The sequence below is a fragment of the Salmo salar genome, chromosome 06, assembly GCF_965601325.2.
Source record: "Salmo salar chromosome 06, fSalSal1, whole genome shotgun sequence".
Taxonomy (NCBI): domain Eukaryota; kingdom Metazoa; phylum Chordata; class Actinopteri; order Salmoniformes; family Salmonidae; genus Salmo; species Salmo salar.
Window position 1 is genome coordinate 79,938,997 of NC_138296.1, and position 13,504 is coordinate 79,952,500.

Consider the following 13,504-nt stretch of genomic DNA (forward strand, 5'->3'; position numbering starts at 1 on the left):
AACCCATACCTCTCTTCTCCTCCCTAACCCATACCTCTCTTCTCCTCTCTAACTCACACCTCTCTTCTCCTCCCTAACCCATACCTCTCTTCTCCTCTTTAACGTATACCTCTCTTCTCCTCTCTAACCCATACCTCTCTTGTCCTCCCTAACCCATACCTATCTTCTCTATAACCCACAACTCATCTCCTCTCTAACCCATACCTCTATTCTCCTCTATAACCCATACCTCACTTCTCCTCCGTAACCAACACATCTTCTCCTCTATAACCCATACTTCTCTTCTCCTCTGTAACCCATTTCTCTCTTCTCCTCTCCAACCAATACCTCTCTTCTCCTCTCTAACCAGTACCTCTTCTCCTCTATAACCCATACCTCTCTTCTGCTTTCTAAACCATACCTCTCTTCTCCTCTCTAACCCATACCTCTCTTCTCCTCTATAACCCATACCTCTCTTCTCCTCTCTAACTCATACCTCTTCTACTCTCTAACCCATAACTCTCTTCTCCTTTCTAACCCATACCTCTCCTCTCTTCTCTCTCCAACCCATACCTCTCTTCTCCTCTCTATCCCTTAACTCTCTTCTCCTCTACAACCCATACCTATATTCTCTATAACACACAACTCTTCTGCTCAATAACCCATACCTCACTTCTCCTCCGTAACACACACATCTTCTCCTCTCTAACCCATATCTCTCTTCTCCTCTCTAACACATACCTCTTCTCCTCTCCAACCCATACCTCTCTTCTCCTCTCCAACCCATACCTGTCTTCTGCTTTCTAAACCATACCTCTTCTCCTCTCTAACCCATACCTCTCTTCTCCTCTCTAACCCATACCTCTCTTCTCCTCTCTAACCCATACCTCTCATCTCCTCTCTAACCCATACCTCTCTTCTCCTCTCTAACCCATACCTCTCTTCTCCTCTATAACACATACCTCTCTTCTCCGCTCTAACCCATACCGGTCTTCTCCTCTCTAACTCATACCTCTCTTCTCCTCCCTAATGCATACCTCTCTTCTCCTCTCTAACTCATACCTCTCTTCTCCTCTCTAACCCACACCTCTCTTCTCCTCTCTAACCCACACCTCTCCTCTCCTCCCTAACCCATACCTCTCCTCTCCTCCCTGACCCATACATCTCTTCTCCTCTCTAACCCATACCTCTCTTTTCCTCTCTAACCCATACCTCTCATCTCCTCTCTAACCCATACCTCTCTTCTCCTCCCTAACCCATACCTCTCTTCTCCTCTCTAACTCATTCCTCTCTTCTCCTTTCTAACGTATACCTCTCTTCTCCTTTCCAACGTATACCTCTCTTGTCCTCTCTAACCCATAGCTCTCTTGTCCTCCCTAACCCATACCTATCTTCTCTATAACCCACAACTCTTCTCCTCTCTAACCGATACCTCTCTTCTCCTCTCTAACCCATACCTCTCATCTCCTCTCTAACCCATACCTCTCCTCTCTTTTCCTCTCTAACCCATACCTCTCTTCTCCTCTCTAACCCATACCTCTCTTCTCCTCTCTAACCCATACCTCTCATCTCCTCTCTAACCCATACCTCTCCTCTCTTTTCCTCTCTAACCCATACCTCTCTTCTCCTCTCTAACCCATACCTCTCTTCTCCTCTCTAACACATACCTCTCATCTCCTCTCTAACCCATACCTCTCCTCTCTTTTCCTCTCTAACCCATACCTCTCTTCTCCTCTCTAACCCATACCTCTCTTCTCCTCTCCAACCAATACCTCTCTTCTCCTCTCTAACACGTACCTCTTCTCCTCTATAACCCATACCTCTCTTCTGCTTTCTAAACCATACCTCTCTTCTCCTCTCTAACCCGTACCTCTCTTCTCCTCTATAACCCATACCTCTCTTCTCCTCTCTAACCCATACCTCTCTTCTGCTTTCTAAACCATACCTCTTCTCCTCTCTAACCCATGCCTCTCTTCTCCTCTCTAACCCATACCTCTCATCTCCTCTCTAACCCATACCTCTCCTCTCTTCTCTCTCCAACCCATACCTCTCTTCTCCTCCCTAACCCATACCTCTCTTATCCTCTATAACCCATACCTCTCTTCTCCTCTCTAACCCATACCTCTCTTATCCTCCCTAACCCATACCTCTCTTCTCCTCCTCAACTCCTGACATTATTTTACTAACCACTAACAGTACAAACTTCTACCATTTTCTATGTACTGCACATCCCCAGGTTATTATCTTAAAATGAGGCCACTATTCACTTCTAATCACCAGAACATCCTTATCTAAAATCTACCAGAGACATGTTGTATGTACAGTTGAAGTCGGAAGTTTACATACACTTAGGTTGGCGTCATTAAAACTCGTTTTTTCAACCACTCCAAACATTTCTTGTTAACAAACCATAGTTTTCGCAAGTCAGTTAGGATATTGTAATGGCTTGGTAGTCGTGGTGAAGGAATGAGGCACAGGAAGCAGCGAGCACAGGGTAGTGGCGTATTTAATGTACACTCACACACAAAACAAATATTCCCAAACACTGGGGAGAAAACACACACGGCGTAAAACAGCGCCGACACGAACATGAGCCGTCAGTAACGAAATAATCCCGCACAACACGGAAGCGGACCAGCTAAATTAAATAGCCCCGTTAATTACCAAAACTAAACACAGGTGCACAAAACCAAAAAAAGGGAAAACCAAAAAAGGGAATCAGTGGCAGCTAATAGGCCGGTGACGACGACCGCCAAGCGCAACCCGAGCAGGAGGGGGCGCCACCGTCGGTGGGAATCGTGACACATATCTACTTTGTGCATGACACAAGTCATTTTTCCAACAATTGTTTACAGACAGATTATTTCACTTATAATTCACTGTATCACAATTCCAGTGGGTCAGAAGTTTACATATACTAAGTTGACTCTGCCTTTAAACAGTTTGGAAAATTCCAGAAAATGATGTCATGGCTTTAGAAGTTTCTCATAGGCTAATTGACATAATTTTTGTCAATTGGAGGTGTACCTGTGGATGTATTTCAAGGCCTACCTTCAAACTCAGTGCCTCTTTGCTTGACATCATGGGAAAATCAAAAGAAATCAGCCAAGACCTCAGAAAAAAAGTTGTAGACCTCCACAAGCCTGGTTCATCCTTGGGAGCAATTTACAAACGCCTGAAGGTACCACGTTCATCTGTACAAACAATAGTATGCAAGTATAAACACCATGGGATCATGCAGCCGTCATACCGCTCAGGAAGGAGACACGTTCTGTCTCTTAGAGATTAACGTACTTTGGTGCGAAACGTGCAAATCAATCCCAGAACAACAGCAAAGGACCTTGTGAAGATGCTGGAGGAAACAGGTACAAAAGTTTCTATATCCACAGTAAACGAGTCCTATATCGACATAACCTGAAAGGCTGCTCATCAAGAAAGAAGCCACTGCTCCAAAACCGCCATAAAAAAGCCAGACTACATGGGGACAAAGATCGTTCTTTTTGAAGAAATGTCCTCTGGTCTGATGAAACAAAAATAGAACTGTTTGGCCATAATGACCATCATTATGTTTGGAGGAAAAAGGGGGAGGCTTGCAAGCCAAAGAACACCATCCCAACTGCGAAGCACGAGGTGGGCAGCATCCTGTTGTCGCGGTGCTTTGCTGCAGGAGGGACTGACTGGTTGTCACGTCCTGACCAGCAGAGGGAGCAATTGTATTAGTTTTGGTCAGGACGTGGCAGAGATTTTTGTGTTACGTGTGAGTTGGTTGTTGGACTCCCAATTGAAGGCAGGTGTGTTGAGTTGCCTTTGATTGGGAGTCCTATATAGTAGTGTGTGTTTTTCCTTGTGGTTGTGGGTAATTGTTTCTTTTCAGTGTGTTATGCTGTCAGTACTGTTTAGCTGTCGGTTGTTCATTGTTTTGTAAGTGTATAGTGTTCCGTTTGCATTAACCTCTCTAGGCTAGGTGGGACGAATTCGTCCCACCTACGTAACAGCCACTGCTATCCTGTGGCGCGATTTTCAAAACCTTAAAAATCCTATTACTTCAATTTCTCAAACATATGACTATTTTACAGCCATTTAAAGACAAGACTCTCGTTAATCTAACCACACTGTCCGATTTCAAAAAGGCTTTACAACGAAAGCAAAACATTAGATTATGTCAGCAGAGTACCAAGCCAGAAATAATCAGACACCCATTTTTCAAGCCAGCATATAATGTCACCAAAACCCAGAAGACAGCTAAATGCAGCACTCACCTTTGATGATCTTCATCAGATGACAACCCTAGGACATTATGTTATACAATACATGCATGTTTTGTTCAATCAAGTTCATATTTATATCAAAAACCAGCTTTTTACATTAGCATGTGACGTTCAGAACTAGCATACCCCCCGCAAACTTCCGGGGAATTCGCTAACATTTTACTAAATTACTCACGATAAACGTTCACAAAAAGCATAACAATTATTTTAAGAATTATAGATACAGACCTCCTCTATGCACTCGATAAGTCCGATTTTAAAATAGCTTTTTGGTGAAAGCACATTTTGCAATATTCTAAGTACATAGCCCAGGCATCACGGGCTCGCTATTTAGACACCCGGCAAATTTAGCACTCACCATAATCATATTTACTATTATAAAAGTTTCATTACCTTTTGTTGTCTTCGTCAGAATACACACCCAGGACTGCTACTTCAATAACAAATGTTGGTTTGGTCCAAAATAATCCATCGTTATATCGGAATAGCGGCGTTTTGTTCGTGCGTTCCAGACACTATCCGAAATAGTAAAGAAGTGTCACGCGCATGGCGCAATTCGTGACAATAAAATTCTAAGTATTCCATTACCGTACTTCGAAGCATGTCAACCGCTGTTTAAAATAAATTTTTACGACATTTTTCTCGTAGAAAAGCGATAATATTCCGACAGGGAATCTCCTTTTCGGCAAACAGAGGAAAAAAATCCCAAAGGCGGGGGCGGTCGGGGTCACGCGCATAAGCTAGTGTCTCTTGATCGGCCACTTGAGAAAGGCGATAATGTGTTTCAGCCTGGGGCTGGAATGACGACATTCTGTTTTTTCCCGGGCTCTGAGCGCCTATGGACGACGTGGGAAGTGTCACGTTAGAGCAGAGATCCTTAGTAAATGATAGAGATGGAAAAGAAGTTCAACAAATGGTCAGACAGGCCACTTCCTGTAAAGGAATCTCTCAGGTTTTGACCTGCCATTTGAGTTCTGTTATACTCACAGACACCATTCAAACAGTTTTAGAAAATTTAGGGTGTTTTCTATCCATATGTAATAAGTATATGCATATTCTAGTTACTGGGTAGGAGTGGTAACCAGATTAAATCGGGTATGTTTTTTATCCAGCCGTGTCAATGCTGCCCCCTAGCCCTAACAGGTTAAAGATGACGAACATGAACTCCGCTGCATTTTGGTCCACTTCTCTCCATGACGACAGCCCTTACAGAATTACCCACCACAAAAGGACCAAGCAGCGGAGGAGGAAGGAGCATCAGGTTGATGAATGGACTTGGCAGAATGAACGACGAGTCAAGGAGGACTATTGGAAGCAGCGCGCTCGGGAGGAGATGGCATCCTGGTCACTGGAAGTATTGGAGGAAAGGATTGACTGGACCTGGGAGCAATTGCTGGACCACTGTGACAACCTACCTGGGAAGCAGGTAGAGCCCGAGAGGCAGCCCCAAGATTTTTTTTTTTGGGGGGGCACAAGGGCTGTTTGGCGGGGCAAGATTGGAGCCCCAGGCCAGCTCCCCGTACCCTTGTAGGGCAGAGACAGACTGGACAGGTCCCGTGCTTTGGGGTTGGGGCTGTGGTGAGTCCTGGGATTTTCAGGCCGGTAGGCACAGTACCAGCGCCCCGCATGTGCCAGGGCGAAGTGAGCATCGAGCCTGAAGGGGTGATGCCAACCCTGCGCTCAAGACTGCCAGTGCGCCTCTACGGTCCGGTGTTTCCCGCTATACGCACTAGCATGGAGGTGCGTGTCTCCAGGCTGGCACGTCCAGTACCAGCCCCACGCATCAGGCGTCTAGTGCGTCAGCCCAGCCTCGCCAGTCAGGAGCTGCTAGAGCTGCCCGCCAGTCAAGAGTCACCAGAGCTGCCCGCCAGTCAAGAGTTGCCAGAGCTGCCTGCCAGTCAAGAGTCGCCAGAGCTGCCCGCCAGTCAGGAGTCGCCAGAGCTGCCCGCCAGTCAGGAGTCGCCAGAGCTGCCCGCCAGTCAGGAGTCGCCAGAGCTGCCCGCCAGTCAGGAGTCGCCAGAGCTGCCCGCCAGTCAGGAGTCGCCAGAGCTGCCCGCCAGTCAGGAGTCGCCAGAGCTGCCCGTCTGCCCGGAGATGCCAGAGTGGCCCGTCTGCCCGGAGATGCCAGAGTGGCCCGTCTGCCCGGAGATGCCAGAGTGGCCCGACTGCCCGGATCAGCCAGAGTGGCCCGATTGTCCGGATCAGCCAGAGTGGCCCGACTGCCCGGATCAGCCAGAGTGGCCCGACTGCCCGGATCAGCCAGAGTGGCCCGACTGCCCGGAGCTGCCAGGGTGGCCCGACTGCCCGGAGCTGCCAGAGTGGCCCGACTGCCCGGAGCTGCCAGAGTGGCCCGCCTGTCCTCCGGCCCAGCCCGAGTGGCCCGCCTGTCCTCCGGCCCAGCCCGAGTGGCCCGCCTGTCCGCCGGCCCAGCCCGAGTGGCCCGCCTGTCCTCCGGCCCAGCCCGAGTGGCCGGCCTGTCCTCCGGCCCAGCCTGAGTGGCCCGCCTGTCCTCCGGCCCAGCCCGAGTGGCCCGCCTGTCCTCCCGCCCAGCCCGAGTGGCCCGCCTGTCCTCCGGCCCAGCCAGAGTGGCCCGCCTGTCCTCCGGCCCAGCCAGAGTGGTCCGTCTGCCAGGGTCAACCCGAGTGGCCCATCTGCCCGGTGCAGCTATCGGCGCCACCGAAGTGGGCGACGCCGAAGGTGGAGCGAGGTTCACGTCCCGCACCTGAGCCACCTCCAGGATAGGTGGGTTGGGGAGGGAGGGTGTAGCACAGTGCCGTCGTTGACGGCAGCCACCCTCCCTTCCCTCCCTTATTGTTTAGGGGGTATTGTTTATTGGTTTTGTTGGGGTATTGGGGATTTTTTGTGTTTTCTTTTTTAAGGTGCATTCTGGGGTCTGCACCTTTAGGGGGGGGTACTTATTATATATGGATAGAAAACACTCTAAAGTTTCTAAAACTGTTTGAATGGTGTCTGTGAGTATAACAGAACTCATTTGGCAGGCAAAACCCTGAGACATTTTCTGACAGGAAGTGGATACCTGATGTGTTGTATTACCTTTAAACCTATGCCATTGAAAAACACAGGGGCTGAGGAATATTTTGGCACTTCCTATTGCTTCCACTAGATGTCACCAGCCTTTACAAAGTGTTTTGAGTCTTCTGGAGGGAGATCTGACCGAACAAGAGCCATGGAACGATGATGGCCCATTAGACACCTGGCGCGCGAGTTCATGTTGGGTACCCTCGTTCCAATACGTTATAAAAGAGTATGCATTCGTCCACCTTGAATATTATTCATGTTCTGGTTAAAAAAGGCCCTAATGATTTATGCTATACAACGTTTGACATGTTTGAACGAACGTAAATATATTTTTCCCCCTCGTTCATGAAGTGAAGTCCGGCGGGCTTAGATCATGTGCTAACAAGACGGAGATTTTTGGACATAAATGATGAGCTTTTTTGAACAAAACTACATTCGTTATGGACCTGTGATACCTGGAAGTGACATCTGATGAAGAGAATCAAAGGTAATGGATTATTTACATAGTATTTTCGATTTTAGATCTCCCCAACATGACGACTAGTCTGTATCGCAACACGTATTTTTCTGGGCGCAGTGCTCAGATTATTGCAAAGTGTGATTTCCCAGTAAGGTTATTTTTAAATCTGGCAAGTTGATTGCGTTCAAGAGATGTAAATCTATAATTCTTTAAATGACAATATAATATTTTACCAATGTTTTTTAATTTTAATTATTTAATTTGTGATGCTGACTTGACTGCCGGTTATTGGAAGAAAAACGATTTCCTCAACATCAATGCCATAGTAAAACGCTGTTTTTGGATATAAATATGAACTTGATAGAACTAAAAATGCATGCATTGTCTAACATAATGTCCTAGGAGTGTCATCTGATGGAGATTGTAAAAGGTTAGTGCATCATTTTAGCTGGTTTTATGGTTTTGGTGACCCTGTCTTTGAATTGACAAAACATTACACACAACTCTTGTAAATGTACTGTCCTAACATACTCTAAATTTATGCTTTCGCCGTAAAACCTTTTTGAAATCGTAAAACGTGGTTAGATTAAGGAGATGTTTATCTTTCAAAGGGTGTAAAATAGTTGTATGTTTGAAAAATTTGAATTTTGACATTTATTTGGATTCAAATTTGCCGCTCTTGAAATGCACCTGCTGTTGATGGAGTGCACCACGGGGGGGACGCCTGCGTCCCACCTAGCCCATAGAGGTTAAAGATGACGAACACAAACTCCGCTGCATTTTGGTCCACTTCTCTCCATGACGACAGCCCTTACACTGGTGCACTTCACAAAGTAGATGGCATCATGAGGTAGGAACATTTCAAGACATCAGTCAGGAAGTTAAAGCTTCATTGCAAATGGGTCTTCCAAATGGACAATGACCCCAATCATACTTCCAAAGTTGTGGCAAAATGGCTTAAGGACAACAAAGTCAAGGTATTGGAGTGGTCACCAGAAAGCTCTAACCTCAATCCCATAGAAAATTTGTGGGCAGAACTGAAAAAGCAAGGAGGCCTACAAACCTGACTCAGTTACACCAGCTCTGTCAGGAGGAATGGGCCAAAATTCACCCAACTTACTGTGGGAAGCTTGTGGAAGGCTACAAGAAACATTTGACCCAAGTTAAACAATTTAAAGGCAGTGCTACCAAATACTAATTGAGTGTATGTAAACTTCAGACTCACTGGAAATGTGATGAAAGAAATAAAAGCTGAAATAAATAATTCTCTCTACTATTATTCTGACATTTCACATTCTTAAAATAAAGTGGTGATCCCAACTGACCTAAGACAGGGAATTTTTACTAGGATTAAATGTCAGGAATTGTGAAAAACTGAGTTTAAATGTATTTGGCTAAGGTGTATGTAAACTTCCGACTTCAAGTGTATGTACAATGAATATCAAGGAAGTCGAACAAATGGTAGTAGTAGCAGCCAGTTAGATGAAGAGAGGGAATGGATTTAGTTTTGGAGCGTGGCAGTGTCCCATATTTAGTCCACTACTTTTGACCAGAGTCCGGGTCAAAAGTAGTACACTATATAGGGCATATGGTGCTTTTTGGGATGAAGCCCATTAATTTAGTTTGGATATCAGGCAATAGGATTGGATGTTAAATTCAGATTAGTTTGGGGAAGAAAATAGGTCACATTGTGGAAACAACACCTGAATAGGTGCAAATTCAATAGGTGAGCATGAGATGTTTTTGTAAGATAGAGGAATTATGAAAGTGTATTTCTCCAGTGTGTATGTTTTAGCGCAAGTGAACATTTATATTACTGTGTGTGTGTGTGTGTGTGTTGCCACAGTCTTGATGATGTATATACTGTATGACTGCTGTGTGTGACTAACTGTACATCTCAAATGGCACCCTATTCCCTATATAGTGCACTACTTTTGACCAGGACCAATAGGGTTCTAGTCAAAAGTAGCTCACTATATAGGGAAGACGGTGCCATTTGGGATGCATACTCAGTGTAACCTTACGAAAGTCTCTATCCGCCACGGTGGTATGATGCTGGGGGGGGTGATCACTAAGTGTGGGGAAGTGTATAGGTCAATCTCCTGCTCTGACATGGCGGTGTGTGAGACTCACCAGTAGTGGAGGAGATGTTGACGTCTATGCTGATCTCAGGTATGCCCCCTCCCTTCAGCGCAGCCACACAGGTGTAGGTGCCAAAGTCAGTGAACTTCAGGTCGATGATGTCCAGGTTGGTCGTGCCAGGGGAGGTGTCAGGGTCCGTCTGGGTGATCACCATTCGCTCAGAGCTACGCAAGGCACGCCCATTCTTCAGCCAACCAAACGTCAGCTCCTCAGGGGGCGTGGCCTCCACCTGTAAGGAGTGGCGAGTTGAGTATGTGTGTGAAAAGGGGATGGTGTGTTTTTGTGTGTGTGTGTGTGTGTGTGTGTGTGTGTGTGTGTGTGTGTGTGTGTGTGTGTGTGTGTGTGTGTGTGTGTGTGTGTGTGTGTGTGTGTGTGTGCATACCTGGCAGGATATCTTGACCTCACGGCCGATCTGGATGTTGTCGTCGTTGTGGTAGGGGTCGGGGGTGATCCAGAAACGGCCCTTCTTCATCGCTGCAGGGAGAACGCACACAGACACACCACAACAAGTAAGAGAGTTTCAGGGTCTGTGTGGGTTTATGTGTTAACCACAGGGTTGATTCCAAATGGCCCTTTGTTTGTCCCTGTAGACAGAACAAACACTTAAATATGTTTTTCTGCTATTTGCAGAACAATAACAGATCAAATAGTTCTGCTGTCCATTTGTTGAGAAGGGAAATGTATATTTTTGCTTTTCCACAAGTTTGAGACAACAAACACACCAGCTAAAAGGTTAGAGGCGGTAAGGCGTCAGCGCAAAACAATTTAAAGGGGAGCTGTAAATGCTTTGGAAATTGATTTTGAATGGTACGTCAAATTGTAGAGTAGCAAACTATCTGCTGGCTGATCAGATTGAAATAAGTTTGTCTGAGATTCACTTTATCCAATCACAGTCTGTCTGATATGTGTTTCATCCAATCACACAAGTGTTGCATTCACTGATTGGAGTCATTTTACATACAAACACATGTATACGCGCACATGCACACGCGCACATACATGCACGCATGCACACACACAGACACACAGAGAAAGCAGAAAGCTGCATTTTTTTTTTAATGGAAAGATCTTTTATTGCTAATCTAGTTTAGTTTCCAAACACCGTCAGCAAACCCAGCTCTTCAGAAAGAAAAGAAGAGAGGGCTGATTTCATTATAATGCATGTTGCAATGTTTCCCAATGCTGCTGTTGTACAATTCATCTCGTCTGCGCAAAAAAGAAACTGACAGTTCCACAGAAATCTTTTCATCTAGCAATTCCCTGGCGACATTATCATATTCAGTTTGGCGAAAAAGGAAAATGAAAACAAAACCTGCATGTCAGATTCAAACACAGGAAATGTAATGTGCAAAACATTGCGATGCTAAAGTCTAACAGAGGCAGGGAGGGAGGGAGGGAGGGAGGGAGGGAGGGAGGGAGGGAGGGAGGGAGGGAGGGAGGGAGGGAGGGAGGGAAAGAGAGTGACACACACCTACACACTAAGAAACCAGAGTGTACGTTTCAAACCAATGTCAGATTGTTCCTGACACATGTCAGACAAATGTTGGATTCATGTCAGGGTATGTTCCTGCAGGGCTTAGATCAATAATAATTTATCTTCACAAATTTGGTTCTGTGTCATACCTTTCTCTCCAGAGCAGATTTAGGACTGTTTTCTTTAGGATTTTTGATATTGGACATTTTTGTTATTTCACTGTGCTGTTGAGAGGTAAAAGTAAGAATTTCGTTGCACCGTTTACACCCCGCTGTATCCTGTGTATATGACAAATAAACTTTGATTCAATTTGTATCTGTAGCAAGTATAGAAATATAATAATAACATTATTATTACCTTTAGTCTGCTTTTTACCTTTACATGAAGAAGTAGGTGTAGATGAGCACTCTTTTATACTATATAATACAAAACGTATAACGTTGTTCAAAATTGTACAATATCGTTCAAAATGAGTGGCTATGTAACTCAATATGTGTCTGTTAATATGGAAACAGTGGTAATGAATTACAACACAGTATGGGTCAACAGTGACCTTCACTATTCAAACATCAGGTGTTAACGACAATGCACATCCCTCCTCCGTCTGTACGCTCTCAATACAACACCCTACTATGTAAACATGTCATCATGTTGGAAATTCAGTTTTCCTGAGAAGTAATAGAATTCAATAGAGTAATAACATTAGACGTATACAGTACCAGTCAATAGTTTGGACAGACCTACTCATTCAAAGGTTTTTTTTGTTTTTTTAAACTATTTTCTACATTGTAGAATAATAGTAAAGACATCAAAACTATGAAATAACACATATGGAATCATGTAGTAATCAAAAAGTGTTAAACATATCAAAATATATTTTATGTTTTAGATTCTTCAAAGTAGCCACCATTTGCCTTGATGACACATTTGCAAACTCTTGGCATTCTCTCAACCAGCTTCACCTAGAGTAATTTTCCAACAGTCTTGAAGGAGTTCCCACATATGTTTTGACTGCTTTTCCTTCACTCTGCGGTCCAACTCACCCTAAAACCATCTCAATTCGGTGAAGGTCAGGTGATTGTGGAGGCCAGGTCATCTGATGCAGCAGTCCATCACTCTCCTTCTTGGTCAAAAAGCCCTTACACAGCCTGGAGGTTTGTTGGGTCACTGTCCTCTTGAAAAACTAATGATAGTCCCACTAAGCGCAAACCAGATGTGGTAGCCATGCTGGTTAAGTGTGCCTTGAATTGTAAATAAATCACTGACAGTGTCACCAGCAAAGCACCCCCACATCATCACACCTCCTCCTCCATGCTTCACGGTGGGAACCACACATGCAGAGATCATCCGTTCACCTATTCCGCGTCTCACAAAGACATGGCGGTTGGAACCAAAAATCTAACATTTGGACTCATCAGACGAAAGGACAGATTTCCACCGGTCTAATGTCCATTGCTTGTGTTTCTTGGCTCAAGCAAGTCTCATCTTGTTATTGGTGTCCTTTAGTAGTGGTTTCTTTGCAGCAATTCAACCATGAATGCCTGATTGACGCAATCTCCTCTTTACAGTTGATGTTGAGATGTGTCTGTTACTTGAACTCTGTGAAGCATTTATTTGGGCTGCAATTTCTGAGGCTGATAACTCTAATGAATGTATCCTCTGAAGCAGAGATAACTCTGGGTCTTCCTTTCCTGTGGCGGTCCTCATGAGAACCAGTTTCATCATAGCGCTTGATGGTTTTGCGACTGCAAATTTTCTGGATTGACTGACCTTCATGTCTTAAAGTAATGGACTGTCGTTTCTCTTTGCTTATTTTAGCTGTTCTTGCCATAATATGGACTTGGTATTTTACCAAATAGGGCTATCTTCTGTATACCACCCCTACATTGTCACAACACAACTGATTGGCTCAAATGCATTAAGAAGGAAATGAATTCCACAAATTAACTTTTAACAAGGCACACCTGTTAATTGAAATGCATTCCAGGTGACTACCTCATGTAGCTGGTTGAGAGAATGATAGGAGTATGCAAAGCTGTCATCAGGACAATGGGTGGCTACTTTGAGGAATCTCAATATAAAATATATTTTGATTTGTTTAACACTTTTTTGGTTACTACATGATTCCATATGTTTTATTTA

The 13,504-nt window shown here is 44.9% G+C and overlaps 1 protein-coding gene across 2 annotated transcripts in view; it reads right to left on the reverse strand.

Annotated features, from left to right (window-relative positions):
- LOC106608081 (MAM domain-containing glycosylphosphatidylinositol anchor protein 2) overlaps positions 1–13,504 on the reverse strand; it is a 396,771-nt gene that overhangs the window by 138,763 nt on the left and 244,504 nt on the right. For both annotated transcript variants that reach the window (XM_014205779.3, XM_014205777.3), the window contains exons 7-8: positions 10,271–10,362; positions 9,880–10,117 (exon numbers count right to left, since the gene is read on the reverse strand). In XM_014205779.3, coding sequence (XP_014061254.3) covers positions 9,880–10,117; positions 10,271–10,362 — 330 coding nt within the window. The remainder of the gene's footprint in view (positions 1–9,879; positions 10,118–10,270; positions 10,363–13,504) is intronic.